The sequence below is a fragment of the Aquarana catesbeiana genome, linkage group LG12 (genome assembly GCF_042186555.1).
Source record: "Aquarana catesbeiana isolate 2022-GZ linkage group LG12, ASM4218655v1, whole genome shotgun sequence".
Taxonomy (NCBI): Eukaryota; Metazoa; Chordata; class Amphibia; order Anura; family Ranidae; genus Aquarana; species Aquarana catesbeiana.
Genome location: NC_133335.1, coordinates 39224624 through 39247257, shown reverse-complemented (window position 1 = coordinate 39247257; position 22634 = coordinate 39224624). Strand labels below are relative to the sequence as shown.

Below are 22634 nucleotides of genomic sequence, written 5' to 3'. Positions count from 1 at the left end.
GTGTCGCCCTGCCTCACTCGGCTCTCTTTATGGCCTCTCTATCCCGGCTTCCGCCTCTTCTATCACCCCGCTCAGAGAAAGATGGCGGAGCCGGAGGAGAAGAAGTCGGTGTGCAGTTTTACGTTTAAGAAGAGCAACCGGAAATTCGCCGGCCGGAAACGGAGAGAGGAGGACCGGGGTGAGCGGGGTCTGCCGGCTGCCGGGCCGTGCGAGGCATTGTGGGAACTTAAAGTGGAGCTCCATTTAAAGGGACATGATAGGAAGATGGTGTAACACTGTGTGTTGGGGGAGAGCTAATTAAATGCATATTTTGTCCTCAGGCGTGAGGCTAATGATGTATGTGTGGCTTCACCTGGAGGGCATGGTTTTTAGTGGCTCTGGCCCCAGTCGGGGGAGGGTAGGAGGCAAGGGGCGAGTTTGGTTACACTGTCCCGTGGTTGCCCGCAGCCGGGATCGCCCACGTCCTGTGACTGCGCCGGGATCGCCCACGTCCTGTGACTGCGCCGGGGTCGCCCACGTCCTGTGACTGCGCCGGGATCGCCCACGTCCTGTGACTGCGCCGGGGTCGCCCACGTCCTGTGACTGCGCCGGGGTCGCCCACGTCCTGTGACTGCGCCGGGGTCGCCCACGTCCTGTGACTGCGCCGGGGTCGCCCACGTCCTGTGACTGCGCCGGGGTCGCCCACGTCCTGTGACTGCGCCGGGGTCGCCCACGTCCTGTGACTGCGCCGGGGTCGCCCACGTCCTGTGACTGCGCCGGGGTCGCCCTCGGCCGGGACCTGCAACTGCACCGGGGTTGCCCTCGGCCGGGACCTGCAACTACGCCGGGGTCGCCCCTGTCCTGTGCCTGCGCCGGGGTCGCTCCTGTCCGGGACCTGCAACTGCGCCGGGGTCGCCCTCGGCCGGGACCTGCAACTGCGCCAGGGTCGCCCCTGTCCTGTGCCTGCGCCAGGGTCGCTCCCGTCCGGGACCTGCAGCTGCGCCGGGGTCGCCCTCGGCCGGGACCTGCAACTGCGCCGGGGTCGCCCCCGTCCGGGACCTGCAACTGCGCCGGGGTCGCCCCCGTCCGGGACCTGCAACTGCGCCGGGGTCGCCCTCGGCCGGGACCTGCAACTGCGCCGGGGTCGCCCTCGGCCGGGACCTGCAACTGCGCCGGGGTCGTCCCTGTCCTGTGCCTGCGCCGGGGTCGCTCCCGTCCGGGACCTGCAATTGCGCCGGTGTCGCCCTCGGCCGGGACCTGCAACTGCGCCGGGGTCGCCCCTGTCCTGTGCCTGCGCCGGGGTCGCCCTCGGCCGGGACCTGCAACTGCGCCGGGGTCGCCCCTGTCCTGTGCCTGCGCCGGGGTCGCCCCCGTCCGGAACCTGCAACTGCGCCGGGGTCGCCCTCGACCGGGACCTGCAACTGCGCCGGGGTCGCCCCTGTCCTGTGCCTGCGCCTGGGTCGCCCCCGTCCGGAACCTGCAACTGCGCCGGGGTCGCCCTCGACCGGGACCTGTGCCTGCGCCGGGGTCGCCCCTGTCCTGTGCCTGCGCCGGGGTCGCCCTCGGCCGGGACCTGCAACTGCGCCGGGGTCGCCCTCGGCCGGGACCTGCAACTGCGCCAGGGTCGCCCCTGTCCTGTGCCTGCGCCGGGGTCGCCCCCGTCCGGGACCTGCAACTGCGCCGGGGTCGCCCTCGGCCGGGACCTGCAACTGCGCCGGGGTCGCCCCTGTCCTGTGCCTGCGCCGGGGTCGCTCCCGTCTGGGACCTGCAACTGCGCCGGGGTCGTCCCCGTCCGGGACCTGCAACTGCGCCGGGGTCGTCCCCGTCCGGGACCTGCAACTGCGCCGGGGTCGTCCCCGTCCGGGACCTGCAACTGCGCCGGGGTCGCCCACGTCCTGTGACTGCGCCGGGGTCGCCCACGTCCTGTGACTGCGCCGGGGTCGCCCACGTCCTGTGACTGCGCCGGGGTCGCCCACGTCCTGTGACTGCGCCGGGGTCGCCCACGTCCTGTGACTGCGCCGGGGTCGCCCACGGCCGGGACCTGCAACTGCACCGGGGTTGCCCTCGGCCGGGACCTGCAACTGCGCCGGGGTCGCCCCTGTCCTGTGCCTGCGCCGGGGTCGCTCCTGTCCGGGACCTGCAACTACGCCGGGGTCGCCCTCGGCCGGGACCTGCAACTGCGCCGGGGTCGCCCTCGGCCGGGACCTGCAACTGCGCCAGGGTCGCCCCTGTCCTGTGCCTGCGCCAGGGTCGCTTCCGTCCGGGACCTGCAGCTGCGCCGGGGTCGCCCTCGGCCGGGACCTGCAACTGCGCCGGGGTCGCCCCCGTCCGGGACCTGCAACTGCGCCGGGGTCGCCCTCGGCCGGGACCTGCAACTGCGCCGGGGTCGCCCCTGTCCTGTGCCTGCGCCGGGGTCGCTCCCGTCCGGGACCTGCAATTGCGCCGGTGTCGTCCCCGTCCGGGACCTGCAACTGCGCCGGGGTCGTCCCCGTCCGGGACCTGCAACTGCGCCGGGGTCGTCCCCGTCCGGGACCTGCAACTGCGCCGGGGTCGTCCCCGTCCGGGACCTGCAACTGCGCCGGGGTCGTCCCCGTCCGGGACCTGCAACTGCGCCGGGGTCGTCCCCGTCCGGGACCTGCAACTGCGCCGGGGTCGTCCCCGTCCGGGACCTGCAACTGCGCCGGGGTCGTCCCCATCCGGGACCTGCAACTGCGCCGGGGTCGCCCTCGGCCGGGACCTGCAACTGCGCCGGGGTCGCCCCTGTCCTGTGCCTGCGCCGGGGTCGCCCCCGTCCGGAACCTGCAACTGCGCCGGGGTCGCCCTCGACCGGGACCTGTGCCTGCGCCGGGGTCGCCCCTGTCCTGTGCCTGCGCCGGGGTCGCTCCCGTCCGGGACCTGCAACTGCGCCGGGGTCGTCCCCGTCCGGGACCTGCAACTGCGCCGGGGTCGTCCCCGTCCGGGACCTGCAACTGCGCCGGGGTCGTCCCCGTCCGGGACCTGCAACTGCGCCGGGGTCGCCCTCGGCCGGGACCTGCAACTGCGCCGGGGTCGCCCCTGTCCTGTGCCTGCGCCGGGGTCGCCCCCGTCCGGAACCTGCAACTGCGCCGGGGTCACCCTCGACCGGGACCTGTGCCTGCGCCGGGGTCGCCCCTGTCCTGTGCCTGCGCAGGGGTCGCCCCTGTCCTGTGCCTGCGCCGGGGTCGCCCTCGGCCGGGACCTGCAACTGCGCCGGGGTCGCCCTCGGCCGGGACCTGCAACTGCGCCGGGGTCGCCCTCGGCCGGGACCTGCAACTGCGCCGGGGTCGCCCCCGTCCGGGACCTGCAACTGCGCCGGGGTCGCCCCCGTCCGGGACCTGCAACTGCGCCGGGGTCGCCCCCGTCCGGGACCTGCAACTGCGCCGGGGTCGTCCCCGTCCGGGACCTGCAACTGCGCCGGGGTCGTCCCCGTCCGGGACCTGCAACTGCGCCGGGGTCACCCTCGGCCGGGACCTGCAACTGCGCCGGGGTCGCCCCTGTCCTGTGCCTGCGCCGGGGTCGCCCCCGTCCGGAACCTGCAACTGCGCCGGGGTCGCCCTCGACCGGGACCTGTGCCTGCGCCGGGGTCGCCCCTGTCCTGTGCCTGCGCAGGGGTCGCCCCTGTCCTGTGCCTGCACCGGGGTCGCCCTCGGCCGGGACCTGTGCCTGCACCGGGGTCGCCCTCGGCCGGGACCTGCAACTGCGCCGGGGTCGCCCTCGGCCGGGACCTGCAACTGCGCCGGGGTCGCCCCCGTCCGGGACCTGCAACTGCGCCGGGGTCGCCCTCGGCCGAGACCTGCAACTGCGCCGGGGTCGCCCCTGTCCTGCGCCGGGGTCGCTCCCGTCCGGGACCTGCAACTGCGCCGTGGTCGCCCTCGGCCAGGACCTGTGCATGTTCCAGAGTCGTCCTTGGCTGGGGCCTGCGCCGGCTTTGCCCACGTCCTGTGCCTGCGCTGAGGTCGCCCTCGGCCGGGTCCTGTGACTGTCATGCTCAGCCCAACTTGATTTTGTACCAGGAACATAACAGGAAGTCCCCAGCCTGCCGCTAGAACACAGCACATTTGCGATTGAAGCAACACAAAACCTGCAATTAAGCTTTAAACCCTCAGTGGTTTTTATCCTAACACATTGAGCACAATAAAATTAAACGTTCCCCAGTCATCTGTTTGTTTATATTTTTACCCCAGCACCTGCCGTTTTTTAAAACCTCCCATGCTGCTGGCTCCTGCTCTCTCAGTACTGCTTCCCTGAAATTGCGGTCTTCACAGGAAAGATTTAACAGTGGACAGTGCAGTCAGTGTGGAAGAGGAGGGAGGGGTGGTGGAGCTCCTTTCCATCCTAAGCTATAGGGCTGTGTGTTTCTATTGATACAGTGTGGGGAGACACATCTCTAGTCCCTGCATGCGAGGGGACTCCATAAAATGCTGCAAGAGGAATGAGCCACCCTGAAACAGGAAACCTGGGACAATCATGGTAGCTTACTGGAACATAGGCAAGGATTAAAAAATTAAGAAGCTGTATACTCAGTGATTGAGGAAGAAGACGTTTTTAATAAAGGACTTGTCAAAAGATGTCTCTTGTTTTTTGTCACACTACACTTTTTTTTTTTTTTGGGTGAATGGGTAGGGGTACAATAACCCATACTCATTCACATGAGGGGTGGGGGGAATCTGGGGGCTACCAGATTTTGATAAGCCCCCTGTCCGCAGACCCCCCCCCCATGTTGAGAGTGTGTGGCCTGGTATGGTTCCTGGTCTGCCGGGCTGCATGCTCGGATAAGCGTGTGGTTTGGGGGGAGCCCACGCCATTTTTTTTTTCTGGTGTGGAGTTTCCCCTCAAAATTCTTTAGTCTGGTGTGGTTTTGGTGGGGGAACCACATGCTGTGGTTTTTTTTTTTGTTTTTGTTTTTTTTTTTTTTTTTTTTGTTTGTTTTTTTCTTAGCCGACAAATCTCTTTTTTACATTCAGCTGTCAGTAGGGAAACCCCACTGACAGCTAAGGGCTCATCAATTATTAAGGACATGGCGGCCGGCTTCCAGGCCCACTCCTTAGCAACCAGCTATATACAGTGAATGGAAAGCAAAAAAAGAAAAACGCAATCGTGGCAAAATCGCGGTTATAAAAACACGGAAAGCACTGCAGAAACACTCAAAAGCAACATGCATAGATGCAAATCAAGCCTAAATCAGCTTCTGACATTACAAACTGAACTGAGGGTTTAATATGACTTCCTCTCCTTAGAGGAATCCCGAGGCCTCCATTGCTGATCTGTGGAAATGCTGTTGGCAGGCCTTCTGCCTTCAATCCCTCCACATTCCCTGATCTGGAAGAAGTACAGAGATCTATGGAAGCTAAAGTAATGTCTGAGGTCCTTATCTGCATCGTTGTTCTGGGTTAGGGAGCATGGCAGCCAGGCAGATAGCATTTTTAGTATGAGGAGTTGGCAGGAAATGTTTCTTATCTCCTATATGTGATGAAGTGTCAGAGGATCAGTGTGTATCAGGCTGGGTCACTCCCTGATAAGTCATACTGACATGTTTTTGTCTCTGCAGAGAGCAGTGAAGATGATGAGGGCGCTCCTGTGGTCAGGAGGAAGAAGAGAGAGATCATCAACCCCATGGTGCAGAGGGTAAGTGTTCAGAGGTTGATCATATGACTGATACATGAGAGACTTTGTATTGAGTGCTGTTAGAATGTCTTTTAAGACAGCACCTGAGAGTAGCTCCTCCCACTTCTTATAGAAACACTGCTACATTCATCTTTAAATGCAGCCTCCTCCCCACAGATCCTCAGATTTTAGTGTTTGCTCTTATCTGGCCTTATCTTGAGAAAGGTGGCCCCCAAACCTTTTTCCCTTATATGGCTTTGGTAGTACTGGCTCTGCTTTGTGCATGGTTGTGTGGGTGCACATGGGACCCCCAAGCATCCCCTCTTTATGGGCAGGGGTGACTCCAGATTTTCTTCCCCTTTTCCGTGCTGGGGGAAAGTCACGGTGGCGTGGTGTGTTTTTTTTTTTTTTTTTTTTTTGTGGCACTCGCCACTCCTCCTCTGTTTGCCATACTTGGGAGGGGAGGCAGTGCCATTGCATGCTGCAGAAGGGCATGTCTGTATAATATGTTGGCACAGTGGCTTGTGGTAATCTGGGTGGGAGAGTGTGTGAAAGGGTGACAAGGCTGGAAGACATTTTGAGAGATGGATAAAACTTTGTCATCTTTTAACAGAAGGAGCCTAAACAAGGACCTTCATGGCAGGGTCAGCAGGTATTCAGTGAATAATTCCGTAGTTTTAAGGCCTTGAAAATGACTTTGTGAATTACACTTATTTGTCAGAGTTTATAAGAACTTAGTGGTTGGGTTTACATCTAATATTAGACCAGTTTGCATTTTCCCAAGGAGCTGAAGGTAGCATGGAGGTGTTTCTTATAGGAACCTATGAGCTATTTATCTTGCGAATAGTAGATGGGTTTGGTTGCTTTAGGCAAAAAATTGTATCAAATACTTACTGTAATTTTATGTTTTCCTGGTGCAAATCCATGACAGCATATATGTACTGGTATGCTGCCATGTTGGCACCAGGAAAACAGAAAATTGGATCAAATGCTTACCGTAATTTTCCTTTCCTGGAGCCAATCGATGGCAGCATACGTGGTATTATGCTGCCATGTTGGCACCAGGAGAACCGAGAATTATATCAAATACTTACCGTAATTTTCCTTTTTCTGGTGCCAATCCATGGAAGCACACATGTGGCAGTATGCTGCCATGTTTGCTCCAGGAAAACTGAAAATAGTATCAAATACTTACCATAATTTTTCTACAACTACATGTATGCCGTGTTGGCGCCAGGAAATAGGGTTTTTTCTAAAAGATTCCCCATAATGGTAATATAAGGGACAAGAGTCAGGACTGTGTCTATGTGATGCTGTACTGTTTTCTGAAACTTGTGTGATCTCTTTTAGACAAAGCAAAGCACCAAGGAGGAAGCTGACCACAAAGCGAGCAGCAGTGAGGAGGAAGAGAAGGTCTCCTCCAAGTCCATAACCGTGTCCTATAAATCTACAAGATCAGCAGTGAGTGTCTTGTCACTTTGATACTCTCACCCTACTTTATATCAAGTACACATTCTGTGTTAATGTATACTCTGTCTGAAAATAATTCTTGATGTGACGTATTTTCATTTTGCTGTTTTTTATGCCAGTGTTTAATTTCCCAGGGGGTTCCCTATGGTTCTATTCCTTCTGTGGTGGTTGGAGAGTTGATGCTTATGAAATAATTCATAATTGCTTTTTTTTTCTATTATTTACCTAGCTACAGGTCTGTGATCTCTGACACACCGTAAGGCCGGCCATAGACGGTTCCAATCTCAGCCAATTCAGCAGGAACCAGCCGAGATTTGTACCATGTATGGGCAGGCTGAATGTACCAAGTTAAACGATCAATCAGTCTGGGTACAACCAGCCTGCCGGATTTCACATGCAGTTATCGCTATCGGCTGGTATAATTACTGTGTTCTCCCAGCTGTGATACTTCCTCTGCTGGGAGAATACAATGGCTTGGCGGGAGGGATTCACCTGTCAACACTTGCAGGAAAGAAATTTTCTCAGTAAATGGGCAGCTTAAAGTGGTTCTAAAGGCAGAAGGTTTTTCTTTATCCTAATCCATTCCATGCATTAAGATAAAAAACCTTCAGTGTGCAGCAGCCTCCCTAATATTTACCTGAGCCCCCATCTCGATCCAGCGATGTTGCACGAGAGACTCGGCAGTCCAGGACTCTCCCTCCTGATTGACTGAGACACACAGCGGGCACCATTGGCTCCCGCTGCTGTAAATCAAAGTCAATGAGGAGAGAGAAGGGGCGGGGCCGAGCCACGGCTCTGTGTCTGAATGGACACACAGAGCAGCGGATTGGCTTTGGTGCCCCCACAGCAGGTTGCCTGCTGTGGGGGCACTCAGCAAGAGGGGGGGGCCAGGAGCGCCGAGGAGGGACCCAAAAAGAGAAAAAAACACTGCACAGAGCAGGTAAGTATGACATGTTTGTTATTTTTAAGACTTTAATATCACTTCAGGGCTCATCATACACATTACAATCTGACTGTACAATCATCCTTCTACTAAAACCATGTAGTATGAGGACCTACATAAACTATCCAATCCATTTATATCTATTTTGATAGATCTAAAGGAGTTTGTACAGTCCGATTGCAATGTGTGTAGTGAGCTTAAGAATTTAGTGGAACATGATTTTTTACGACTTAAGAACCTATGATTTTAATGGGAGCGAAATTGATGAGGTTTTTGAGGCCGTTTATAAGGATAACAAATGAGTCGCTAGTTTATAAAACATTATTTCTCTTGTTATTCACCAATTAAAAAACATATACTTAGTTTCATAATTTGGGATTTGTGTTGGTAAACATGGCATGGTTTAACTTTCCTGTGACGTGCAGGGGGCCTAATATGTGTATTGCTTTCTCAGAAACCTGTGGGGCCTGATGATATGGGGGCCACAGCCACATACGAGCTGGATACAGAGAAGGACAAAGATGCCCAGGCAATATTTGAGAGGAGCCAGAAAGTACAAGAGGTGAGAGAGAATGTTTCAGAATGACTTTGATATCTAGTTTGTATTAGAGCTGCTCGATTCTGGATAAAATGGGAATCACAATTTTTTTTTTGCTTAGAATAAAAATCACAATTCTCTCACACTTCTGAAGAACTTTTTTATTTTAAAGATTTGCAACCCCTGAACATTAGGATATCAAACAAGATGGCAATAAAATAAGACGTAATACTCTTTGCTTCAATAAAATTTAAAGAAATGTAATGAAAAATAATGTAATGTGTAAAAAAAAAAAAAAATTAAAAAAAAAGATCCAATAAAGTTAAATTAGGGTCTTTTTTCTGATACCTACTGCAACTTTTTTGTTTACGCTTCAGCTGTCAGCAATGGTACAAAGCATTGAAAAGTTATTTTACAAATTAAATAATTTTTTTTTTTTTTTTGCGCTTTTTTTTTTTATTGGGAAATGTGTAAATATATGTTAAAGGTGTAAAAATATATTAATGAACAAAGCAAGCAAAAAAAAAAAATAGTTCTAATTACTAATAGTTTATAAAATAGAAGTAAATTAATAAAAAATCATTAGGAGAAGAATTAAATGGAGAATAAGGAGTTAATAAGGCTGATTAGCCTAAAGTAGGGGATTCGTTTTTTTACTTGACGAGGTTGCTTTAAACTGACTTCATTTGCAGAGGAAGTTCATCCCTTTGATCTGTAAATGAATAAACAGAAGGACAGATAAGAAGATACAATGTTTTTTTACCCTCAGCTCTGAGCAATATTGTTGATAAAAATTGCGGGCTGCTTTTTATTTTTTTGACAGCTGTGAGCCAGGAAACCTTGAATCTGAATCTTGAAAATGCTGGATTAATTTAATCGAATCAAGATTCTGATCTTTTAACGATTAATCGTGCAGCTCTAGCTTGTATTCTTATTTTAAAAATTAGTTTAGACCTGTTGACCTTTTGATATTTCCTGTATTGATGATACTGCCTGCAACATCCACGGCATAACATACATAGACAATGTAGATCATTTCTTTTCTCCAAGGAGATTCCAGCATAGTGTCCTTACCATCACCATACTGGCCTACATATGAGAAGGTCTGTTTGGGGGGGAAACTAGTTTATCTACTCATTTTGGACTGTAAAAGGAAACCATTGTGCTTGTATTGGGGGTCCTTGCTGATCCCCTTTTCTCACTTCAAGCCCACTAGGCTATGTCTTAATTGAAAGCTGCAGATCTATGTCTGTCATTAATTGACTTGGCTCCTGTTAGCTGAATGCCATGTGATCACCTAGTCATTGGGTCACATGATGCTGCTCAGCAATTGAAAGCAAGATTACATTTATTTATTTTTACATTTACAAAAAAAAATGAATTTTGTAATGCTGACACAAACACTATTGACTTATGTGACGTGTGAATTTCTCTTACCCTGATGTCAGGAGCTAAAAGGAAAAGAAGACGACAAGCTCTATCGTGGAATACACAATTATCAGAAGTTTGTAAAGCCTAAAGACACGTCAATGGGAAATGCTTCCTCTGGTATGGTGAGGTATGCCGGCCAGTCACTGATCACATGCTGGTTGTCCCTGTAACATTTGCTTAACCACTTCAGCTCCGGAAGGTCCCCCCCCCCCCCCCCTTCTTGAGAAGGCAATTTTTTTGCAATGCGGCACTGCATTATTTTAACTGACAATTGCACGGTCATGCGATGTTGTACCCAAATAAAATTTTTGTCCCCCCCCCCACAAATAGAGCTTTCTTTTGGTGGTATTTGATCAGCTCTGCATTTTTTTTTATTTTGCGCGCTATGAACAAAAAAAGACAATTCTGAAGAAAAAAAACAGTTTTTTTACTTTCTGCTATAAAACACATCCAATACAAAAATCTAATTTCGTCATCATTCTTTTTAGGCCAATATGTATTCTGCTACATATTTTTGGTAAAAAAAAAAATTCCAATAAGCCTATGTGTCTAAAAACTAAGATTTTTATTTATTTTTATTTTATCTTTTTACTAGTAATGGTGGCGATCAGCGACATATAGCTGGACTATGATATTGCAGCGGACAAATTGGACACTAACTGACACTTTTAACGCTTTTTGGGGACCAGTGACACTAATACAGTGATCAGTACTAAAAAGTATGCTCTGTCACTGTACTAATGAGTAAAAGATGACCAGCAACTTTATACATGCTCTTCATTCATTTCAAATGTATTAATACTCCACAAAAAGAGATAGGTACAGTAGATGTTAACGCGTTTCAGCCTTAACGGCCTAGTTCACAACAATTGAAGGGCATGTAATTGAAGATCATCTTTTACTGAATATCGTGTTGGCAGCTGAGCGACTACTTTTCCTACACCCGACAGCTCAGGAGAACATTCAGTTGATTTGGGGTAGTGGCACCCTTTCTCTTTTTACTGTACTAATGACACTGACAGGGAAAGGGTTAAATGTATGCGTAAGTTGTGCTTACTAACTGTGGGGGGGGGGTTGACTAGGGGAAGGCAGAAATTTGCAGAAACACAGGATCAGTACCTTCCCCTCTGACAGAATGACAATCTGCCTTGTTTACATAGGCAGATTGTCGTTCTGCCTCTGTACTATTTATTCGGCGGGCGCCGGCGGACATCAAGTCTGCGGTACCCTTCAATGGGCTTCCGGTGTGTATAATCGCCGGTGTGCGCCCTAGACCCGGAAGTATCAGATCACGTACTAGGTACGTGATCTGGCACAGAGTGTCCGCTCTGCTGCAGTAAATGTACGTGGGTCGGTTGCTAAGCGGTTAAAGCAGAATTACTCTCTAAAAATGTAGACAAAAAATGCTAGGAGGTAGAGATTTTTGAAAGCGACAGAATGTCTTCTGCCAATAAACTTTTTACACAGTCCCCCTAGCAATTTTTCTTTTCTGTGTACACTGTACAGCACACGTTTCCATGCAGTGTACACTTCTGACCCATTTCTAGGATCTGTAAGATGCCAAGAATGAAGCTGATGCTGGGGATGGTGGAACTTCTGTAGACATGTGCAGGAGTCACATAATCAGTGGCCACCCAATGTTTTGTATAGGGTGGGGAAGGGTTAGAGCTTTTTATCATGTTTTTATTTCCATCTGTGTCTCTGTTGGGGAGATTTTTCTTCACTTCCTGGCTTGAGAGTGACAGAGTCTCTTTAAGCATATGTGAGTCCAAAACTGTGTCCTAATCTATAAATTAAATGAACTCGTATAATCTTTTATGTCTTGAAAATGTTGGACCTTGTCTATAAATCCAATTCAGAGGGCATGTCTGTTGTCTACATCAGCTAACCAGCAGCCTGATTTAGGATGGCCAACTAGACTCCATATGTAGGATAAATTTTATCTATAACAGTGTTATTACCTTCTTTCTTTTAATAGCAAAAAGACTGTCAGTATTAATTGTATTGTGGTGTCTTAATTTCAGGAAAGGTCCAATCAGAGCTCCCGAACATCTTCGAGCTACTGTGCGATGGGACTATCAGCCTGATATCTGTAAAGATTACAAGGAGACTGGATTTTGTGGGTTTGGAGGTGAGACAATCACATTTAATTTTGATTTCTCAAAGGGATTTTGCTTTGTAATAGGCTCTCTTAAATCAGTTCCCGACTGCACTATAGCCAAAAGACAGCTACAGCGGGGTCATCCAGTTCTCGGGGGGTGTTTACGGACTCCCTCCCAGCCTGCACCCTCACAACGGCTTCCACTTGACAGTATTATGGTCTCCTGAGCGGGTCCCCTAAACAATACTCAAGGTAACACTAGGCATATACCATACTTGGCCAGATGTCCCTGGAAGGAGATACAGCTATTCCAGTGATCTCAACTTACTTCCGGGTCCCGTGCTCAGTGACTGGCCTGCATTCTGAACACAGGGGGTCGGCTGCTTGGCACAGGCACCATTTTAGCCCCCTTCTTATGGACCGAATAGCAGACATTCCGCCTGTGTGTATGGCAGATGGTCCGAAAGAAGCTGGCCGAAAATCTGGCTTCTGATGAAGGGGCATGACCAAAAAAGGTCTGCTGATCTGCATTTGATCAGCGTTCTCAGCTGACGGGTGTGTTCTGGGAAAGGGGGGGAATAGCTCAGCAGGGAGATTGCTGTACTCGGATCCTCCCAAGCGCTTCAGGTTTTTTTTTTTTTTTCTGAACGAAAAAAACCTGATAGTGTGTACCAGGCTTTAGAGATGGCTTTGCATTTTCTGATTGAACAATCTCTTCCTCTTATGGAGCTTGTGATTGGCTGCTGAGGCACCCAGTACTGTCATATGGGTCCTCCTCACTGTAATGTCCAGGTCATGGATTATACAGCCAGCCTACTCTCCTTTCTCCTATAGACCAACAGATTGGCATGTCACATAGCTGCAAGGACTGACATTAGGGCCTGTGCTGATGACATCGTCTGAGACGCTTCTGAGATCATTCAAAATTCATTGACATTTGCATTCAACTTGCAGTTGACCTCGTTCTGACCTGCCTTTGACCTGCTTCATGCAGGTTTTGCATTCACATAGACTTGTATGCTAAACTCTGCTGACACAAACATAATCCCTTCAACACCAGTCCTTAATATGAACATGTTGCATATGGGCGAAGCACAGGTTCATTATAAGGCCATGAGGACAGGAGAGGATCCTATCATGCTTTGGGTGTGACTATGAAATCATTCTTCCTATCTCTTACCTCCTTAAGTTAGCTGCTGTTTATACTTACCAGTGTTCTTCATGTTTCTTCCAGACAGCTGTAAGTTCCTGCACGACCGTTCAGATTACAAACATGGCTGGCAGTTGGAGCGAGAACTGGAAGAGGGCCGATATGGAGCTAATGGTGAGATATACATGTATAGGTGTGACAGATGTGTCTTCGCAGAAGGATATGGCATAGATAACACATCTTTTGTTTTTACACTGAACCCAGCACCTGACATGTCAACCAATCTGTTCAGTAAGATGGCTGGCTCAGTTTTACACAGAAGATAGAAATTAGAGGATGGTTACCATTTATTGTCGTTTTTTTGCTTGTATACTCTTCAGGATCCTTTAATAATATCTGCTTCTATCTGCATTTTAAAGGGGATCCCCAGTGGCAACACCTTCCTATTTTTTAGGTTCTAATGACAGAGCTGTCTAGGTCTTGAAACTTAACCTGTCAGCATTTGTCATTTTCCGTGGCTGCTAATATTTACAGTTGTGCGAAAAAGTATTTGCCCCTTCCTGATTTTTCATTTTTTTTTGCACATTTTTAACACTTAAATGATTCAGATCATCAAAAAATTTTAATATTGCACAAAGATAACCTGAGTAAATCCAAGATGCAGTTTTTAAATTATTTCATTTATTAAGAGAAAAAAAGCTGTTCAAACCTGCCTGGCCCTGTGTGAAAAAGTAATTGCCTCCTCCCATGCTGAATCATGAATGAACTGCGATTAACCACAATTTTTTGGAAAGCTGGGTTAAATTTTACTTACCACATCCAGGCCGGATTACTGCCAGACCTGTTGAATCAAGAAATCACATAAATAGAAGCTGTCTGACAAAGTGAAGCATGCTAACAGATCACAAAAAGCCACACATCATGCCACAATCTAAAAAAAATTCAAGAACAGATTAGAAACAAAGTAATGTACATATATCGGTCTAGGAAGCGTTTCAAAGCCATTTCTAAGGCTTTGGAACTCCAGTGAACCACGGGGAGAGCCATTATCCACAAATGGAGATAACTTGGAACAGTGGTGAACCTTCCCCAGGAGTGGCTGGCCTACAAAAATTACTCCAAGAGCATGACAAAGACTCATCCTGGAGGTCATAGAAGAACCCACAACAGCATCTAAAGAACTGCAGGCCTTACTTGCCTCAGGTAAGATCAGTGTTCATGATTCAACAATAAGAAAGAGACTGGGCAAAAATGGCATCCATGGGAGAGTTCCAAAGCCACTGCGGCTCATCTCACATTTACCAAAAAACATCTTAATTATCCCCAAGACTTTTAGGCACATTTTCTGTGAATTGATGAAATAAAAATTTTACTTATTGGAATGTGTGAGTCCCGTTACATCTGGCATAAAACAAATACAGCATTTCATAACAAGAACATCATACCAACAGTCAGACATGGTGGTGGTAGCATGATGGTCTGGGGCTGCTTTGCAGCTTCAGGACCTGGACGACTTACCATATTTGATAGAACCATGAATTCTCAGCTCTACAAGGAAATCCTAAAGGAGAATGTCCGGCCATCAGTTTGTGATCTCAAGCTCAAGTGCACTTGGGATATGCAGCAGGACAATGATCTGAAACACAACAGCAAGTCCACCTCCAAATGGTTCAAACAAAGCAAAGTTTAGGTTTTGGAGTGGCCTAGTCAAAGCCCGGACTTAAATCCAATTGAGATGCTGTATCATGACCTTACACAGACCGTTCAAACCCTCAAATGTGGCTGCATTAAAACAATTCTACAAAGAAGAGTGGGCTAAAATTGCTCCACAGCGATGTGAAAGACTCCTTGCCAGTTATCGCAAACGCTTGATTGGGTGGCACAACCAGTTATTAGGTTTAGGGGGCAATTACTTTTTTCACACAACTGTATGTCACTGTTCCAAACCGTAGGATTATGGTGTATGTGTGTCTAACGCAATGTGCCATTATGACTAACCCATAAAGCACAGGATAGAAAGCATTTATTGGTTCAGGGATCCAAACCCGCTTAGCTATGTTGAGGGGAAAAAATGGCTGACTTTTTTTTTTTTTTTCCTTTTTCTTTAATCTTGCATACAGACATGTGTTAAAGTGATTGTAAAGTCTTGTGTTTGTTATTTTTATAGGGGGAAAAAAAAAAAAAACATACTTACCTTCTCCATTCGCAGTGGATTTGCAGAGCAGCCCAGGATCCTCCTTTTCTTGGGTCCCTCTTCTGTGATCCTAGCCCCTCCCTCCTGTCAAGTGCCCCCACAGCAAGCAGCTTGCTATTGGGGCACCCAAGCTGAGTCACAGCTCCCTGTGACTTTTTTTTTTTGTGTCTATTCAGACACCGATCCCCAACCCGCCCCCTTTGTCCCCTGATTGGCTAGCTGACTTTGATTGACAGCAGTGGGAGCCAATGTAACCACTTCTGTGTCTCAGCCAATCAGGAAGGAGAATCTGGGACGGCTGAGACACTCCTGGACATCGCTGGACAGAAAGGAGACTCGGGTACGTATTAGGGGTTGCTGGGGAGGCTGCTGCACAAAGAAGGCTTTTTATCTCTAATGCGTAGAATGCATTAAGATAAAAAAAACTTCTGCCTTTACATCTTCTTTAACTATTCTGTCTTTACTAGTTTTCTTATTAGATGGTAGGGAGCAAAGCACTTTTTACAGAATGTGACGTCACTAAATCAGCAATGATGAAGTTAACATCCTACCGTTCTCTTACCTTGTACTGCTTAGATGAAGAGAATTATGAAGTGAGCAGCGATGAGGAGGACCTTCCCTTTAAATGTTTTATATGCAGACACTCCTTCAAGAACCCGGTTGTAACCAAGTAAGTAACCCTCGATAGAGTGCACACCAGAAATACAACCACCTTTCAAAACGGGATTCTCTCAAATCTCTGAAAAATGTTACCTCTCTCCCTGAGTTCACTTTCTTATTGTGGCAGACTAGTTTTCCTAAAAAGTGGCCTGTTCCATTCCGTGTATAGCATCAGTGTGGCACTTATGTGCCAGGCCATAATGCATGCAGATGTAGAAAGAAGTATTCCCTTTTTTTCTTTTAGAAATCATGCACAACTTAAAAGATACCTAAAGGTAAATTTTAACAAACATATACTTACATCCTCTGTGCAGTTGGTTTTGCACGGAGTGGCCCCGATCCTCCTCTTCTTCTGGGGTCCCTCAACGGCGCTCCTCCTCTTCTCGAGTGCCCCATCAGAGAAGCGCTCTCCCTCGAAGGCACCCGTGTGGGTGCGCTCCCATGTCCTGCTGCTGCGTCTATTGACACAGACAGCACGACTCAGCCCCGCTCCCGCATCATTAGATTTAATTGACAGCAGCGGGAGCCAATGGCTGCACTGCTATCAATCTATCCAATCAGGACACAAGACACCGGCTGGAGTTGGCCTGCTTGTTCCCGGCACGGGAAAGACCGGGTTCAGGTAAGTAAAACAGGGGCACTGGGGGGCTGCTACACTAAAGGAGGTTTTTCACCTTAATGCATAGACTGCATTAAGGTGCAAAACCTTGAGGGTTTACAACCCCTTTAAAGCTGAACTTCAGGCATGCAGATAAATGCACAAGATACATGTTTATATGCCAAAGGATTTATATTTCTGCCCACCCAGTCCTGAGATTTACTCAGCACAGCCCTGTCTGGCAGGGGAGGAGACCTGGTCTTGGTGTGCCTGCAGGTAAAGCAGAAATCAGTAGACTGATGTACTCACTCCTCTGTGTCATTATGATATCTACACCTACAGTACATCTGGCAAGTATTCACAGCTCTTTACTTTTTTAACATTTTGTTATGTTACATCCTTATTTCAAAATGGATTAAATTCATTATTTTCCTCAAATTTCTACAAACAATACCCCATATGACAACATGAAAGAAGTTTGTTTGAAATCTTTGCCAATTTGTATCAGATTTTCATCAAGGATGTCTCTGTACATTGCTTCATTCATCTTTCCCTCGATCCTGACTAGTGTCCCAGTTCCTGCCACTGAAAAACATCCCCACAGCATTATGCTGCCACCACCATGCTTCACTGTAAGGATGGTATTGGCCAGGTGATGAGCAGTGTCTGGTTTCCTCCAAACATGATGCTTGCCATTCAGGCCTAATGCCGCGTACACACGAGCGGACTTTACGGCAGACTTTGCCCAGGGGATGGGATTTCGTCGGACAATTCGATCGTGTGTGGGCTCCAGTGGACTTTGTTTGCTCAAAAGTTGGACGGACTTAGATTTGAAACATGTTTTAAATCTATCCGTCGAACTCGAGTCCGGTCGAAAAGTCCGCTCGTCTGTATGCTAGTTCGACGGACAAAAAGCCACGCTAGGGCAGCTACTGGCTATGAACTTCCTTGTTTTAGTCCGGTCGTACGTCATCACGTACGACTTCGACGGACTTTGGTGGATTGTGTGTAGGCAAGTCTGTTCATTCAGAAAGTCCGTCGTAAAGTACGTCAAAGTCCGCCGGGCAAAGTCTGCCGTAAAGTCCGCTCCTGTGTACGCGGCATAAGAGTTTAATCTTTGTTTTATCAGACCAGAGAATTTTGTTTCTCATGGTCTGAGAGTCCTTCAGGTGCCTTTTGGCTAACTCCAGGCAGGCTGTCATGTGCCTTTTAATGAGGAGTGGCTTCTGTCTGGCCACTCTACCATACAGGACTGATTGGTAGAGGGCTGCAGAGATGGTTGTTCTTCTGGAAGGTTCTCCTCTCTCCACAGAGAAACGCTGGAGTGAGATGGTCAGTGACCATCGGGTTCTTGGTCTCCTCTCTGACTAAGGCCCTTCCCCAATCGCTCAGTTTGGTCGGGCGGCCCGCTCTAGGATGAGTCCTGGTGGTTCCAAACTTCTTAAATTTACGGATGATGGAAACCACTGTGCTGATTGGGACCTTCAATGCTGCAGACATTTTTCTGTACCCTTCTTCAGATCTGTACCTTGATAAAATCCTGTCTCTGAGGTCTACAGACAATTCCTTGGACTTCATGGCTTGGTTTGTGCTCTGACATGCACTGTTAACTGTGGGACCTTATATAGACAGGTGTGTGCCTTTCCAAATCATCATGTCCAGTCAACTGAATTTAGCACAGGTGGACCCCAAGTTGTAGAAACACCTCAAGGATGATCAGTGAAAACAGGATGCACCTGAGCTCAATTTTGAGTGTCATGGCAAAGGCTGTGAATACTTATGAGATTTTTTTTTTTTAATAAATTTGCAAAGATTTCAAAAACAAACTTTTCATGTTGTCATTATGGGGTATTGTTTGTAGAATTGTGAGGAAAATAATGAATTAAATCTATTTTGGAATAAGGCTGTGACATAACAAAATGTGGAAAAAGTGAAGCGCTGGGAATACTTTCCGGATGCACTGTATTAGTATGTGACTTGTTAGCACAGCAACACAACTTATGGTCTTTTGTTCTTCTTCTCTCTGTCCCAGTCTAAGTTCTGCTGTACAGAGTTGTATTCATTTGTGTCTTTTATATCTGCCTGGAGTTCAGCTTTAAGCACTTGGTTTACTCATTGCACATGTATTATCTTTCTACTGCTGGAAGGCAGACAAATATTGGATTCCAATAATAAGCAATGATTTCTCCTCTCTTAGGTGTAAACACTATTTCTGTGAAACCTGTGCCCTGCAACATTATCGGAAATCCCAGCGTTGCTACGTGTGCAACACACAAACAAATGGTGTTTTTAACCCTGCTAAAGGTACGTATTGTGTTCTGTGTCCTGGCTTAAACCAGCTGGGAGATGGATGGTGGTTTTCAGCCAAAAATTCTGGAAGTAAATTGCATTTGTTGTGGGATAGGTTGTTCAGTGTATTACAATGCCTGTCTGGGCAGAAAAAAAACCCAACAAGCATTATACCTCCTCAATAAGTACATTTTCCCTGTTTTATATCTGCAAGTACAGAATATTGTCTTGTGATTTAAGTTCCTTTCACACTTGTGTGACCTAAAAGTTGTGCAATTTTGACTGACTTGAAGCAATGCCTGTGTAATGTTGAGGTCTATGGCTCTCAAGTCGCATCAAAGTCGGACCAAAGTGGTACAGGGACTACTTTGAAGTCGCACAGATATGAATGGCACTCATTAGAAATCATGGGTTACGACTTGTCATGTGACTTGCAGTCCCAAATCGCAGGACAAATCGCACAAGTGTGTAAGGGGCCTTAGCCAGAAACTCGGTGAGCTCTTAACCTTCTGTAGTGGACTGACAGCGCTGAATCCTGAGTGTTGTCAGTCCTGTCCATCTCTCTGCTGCTAAACTTTACCTGTTCCTGCCCTTCTCTGTCCCACTCCACATGCAATTGTTGATTTTTTTTCCGAGTAAAGCAATGCTAACTGCCTTGTCTCCCAAGATCACAAAACAAAAAGAGGAATCAGCGCCACAAAAATGACTGGACAATTATGAAATTCAATTAAGAATGCTGTCACTTAATCCTAGTAAATTACTAGTAGATATTAAAAATAAATACAATTCCACAATTCCAAACTAATATATTTTTTCTAAAAAAATATGGACTTATGGTTCTTAGATTACCAGCACTTCCCTAGCACACTCTGCCACTATTTTATATATAAAAAAACCAACATAAATTGTGTGATTAATCATATGCAAAAAATAAAGTGAAACTGCAAATGCTATATATGTGTCCATATAATGTGCAAGTGCTGATTCAATAAGTGTATATCCGTCATAGTTAGGGTTACCACCTCATCCCTTTAGACCCCTTTCACACTGGGGTACTTTGCGGGAGCTACATCGCTAAAAATAGCACCTGCAAAGCGCCCTGAAAGAGCCGCTCCTGTCTCTTCAGTGTGAAAGCCGAGGCAGCGGCATGATGGGACTTGTAGTTTTGCAACAACTGGAGGTCTGCTAAGTGTGTGTGTGTGTGTGTGTGTGTGTGTGTGTGTATGTGTGTGTGTGTATGTTTGGGGGTTCCAAATAATTTTCCAGCAAAAAAAATACAGATTTTTACTTGTAAACAAGTGTCAGAAAAAGGCCTGGTCAGCAAGTGGATACATTGTACAAAAATAAATCACCTTTAGTGTGTGATCCATTAATAAAATCTTTACATGATCGTTCTAGGTACAGTGTATGCGCTAATTGTCTTTTTTTTTTCCCTCCAGAATTGATTGTAAAGATGGAGAAGCACAAGGCTGACCATGATGAAAGTGATTCGCCTGCAGAAGAGGGATAACACTGCTGCCATTTCCTGACTCTATTTTTCCTTTTATTTTTTTTTATGAATAAAAACTTTAGATAAAAACTGTTTATCTGAATTTATACTGGAGGTTGAAAATCCACAGCACCCAAATTGTAGGTCTGGATTACACTATGGGTTAAGGTGTTAGATGATGTGTAAAAGCAAGAAGCCTTTTTAGAGGGTTTTTTTTTTTTTTTTTTTTTTTACTTAAGCTTTTTTTTAAGGCGATGGGTATATTTTAAAGCTGGGCTCCAGGCAAAAGCTGCTAGATTTACAGATTTATGGGAGCTGTTTTACTTGCCAATGAAACAAGACCTGTAAGCATTTAACTGCAGCAAAGAAAAACTGTCTTTTACCCTGCCAGATAGGGCTGTGCTTTGTGGCAGAGCCATGTAAATCCCAGCACTGGATGAGCAGAAATACAACTCCTATGATGGCTAAAACAGCTCTATATATACAGTATCTCACAAAAGTGAGTACACCCCTCACATTTTTGTATTTTATTCTATATTTTCATGTGACAACACTGAATAAATGACACTTTGCTACAATGTAAAGTAGTGAGTGTACAGCTTGTATAACAGTGTAAATTTACTGTCCCCTCAAAATTCAACACACAGCCATTAATGTCTAAACCGCTGGCAACAAAAGTGAGTACACCCCTAAGTGAAAGTGTCCAAATTGGGCCCAATTAGCCATTTTCCCTCCCCGTTGTCATGTGACTCATTAGTTTTACAAGGTCTCAGGTGTGAATGGGGAGCAGGTGTGTTAAATTTGGTGTTATCGCTCTCACTCTCTCATACTGGTCACTGGAAGTTCAACATGGTACCTCATGGCAAAGAACTCTCGGAGGAACTGAAAAAAAGAATTGTTGCTCTACATAAAGATGGCCTAGGCTATAAGAAGATTGCCAAGACCCTGAAACTGAGCTGCAGCACGGTGGCCAAAACCATACAGCGGTTAAACAGGACAGGCAGGGCAGCTGTTAGAAATCATTGCGCCCCATACAGCCTACCTGATGGGGCCCCCTTGACCCTGCCCACAACTCCACCCACAACCCCACCTCTGACTCCACCCCTGCCCCCACACTGTCGGGGGGGGGGGGGGGGGGGGTCTGGTGGCAGGAGCGGAAACATGTAACATTTACAGCTCCCCACCAATCAACTGGATCTGAATGGGAGAGATGTCAGTTTGTGTTCCCATACACCAAAGACTTGTGTCCATTTACATCAGGCTACCTCTGATCTGTCACATTTAGGTCTGGAAAAATAAAAAAGGATGTTCTTTTCCATTTTTTTTTTTTTGACCTGAATGGACACGGAGGTAGGCGGATCTAAATGTACACAAGTCAGTTCATACCTGTAAACCTACATGGAGCTTTCACTCAGGTCTGCATGAAAAACTGACAGGTGGACCTGATTGCAAAGCTTGGGTGAAAGGTTTTCAAAGGGGAGTGGTTTGGGGGTGGTAAAAATGCATCTTGGCTGTGTTTTTACTGTCCCTACCCATCACATGTGTAAAGTAGCATCTCACTATGTGCTCATGGTCATTATCATTATGATGATCGGAGCACAGCAGGTGCTCTGTTAGTGTAACATGACTGTGTGGCGCTGACTTTGTTATGGCTGTGCTGTGTTATAGTCTGTAACACACAGTACAGCCATATATCGGGAAAGTCAGCACCCAACAGCATGTTACACTGACAGAGCCATAGAGAACCTGCTGTGCTCTGATCATCATAATGATAATGACCGTGAGCACACAATGAGAGTCTGGGGACTGCACATTCTTCAATAGCCTGTGTGACCTGTCCGTGTGTGTATGTGCAGGGGACTGCTTGCCTGTGCACCGCTGTCGAGATTACTCCTGCTGCTCTGTTTGTCTCAGCCGCCTCATTGATAAGTCTCTCCCTCAGGCTACAGCACTTACTGAGTGAAGGGAGCCATATTACAGTAATATCCATCTGCCAGAGAAGGCAGACAGTGAGCAGGCAGAACTTTAGTTTGTGCAGGTATACTGAGAGCAGTGTGTGTGTGTATCCCTGCACCTGAAAATGAAAAAAAAAGTCCCTCTTCTGCTTTCACCTTCTGGGTCCCTCTGTTAACCTGATGGGGCCCAGGAAATGACTATATATTCCTTATAT

The 22634-nt window shown here is 47.9% G+C and overlaps 1 protein-coding gene across 1 annotated transcript; it reads left to right on the top strand.

The window, feature by feature from the left end:
• Positions 1-21: 21 nt before the first annotated feature.
• On the top strand, positions 22-20554 carry RNF113A (ring finger protein 113A). Its single transcript, XM_073607610.1, has 10 exons — positions 22-178; positions 5546-5622; positions 6952-7062; positions 8469-8576; positions 10001-10110; positions 12008-12114; positions 13319-13408; positions 16005-16098; positions 18884-18990; positions 20415-20554. Exons 1-10 carry the CDS (start codon positions 82-84, stop codon positions 20483-20485), a joined length of 972 nt encoding a protein of 323 aa, XP_073463711.1. The 5' UTR covers positions 22-81; the 3' UTR covers positions 20486-20554.
• Positions 20555-22634: the final 2080 nt, after the last annotated feature.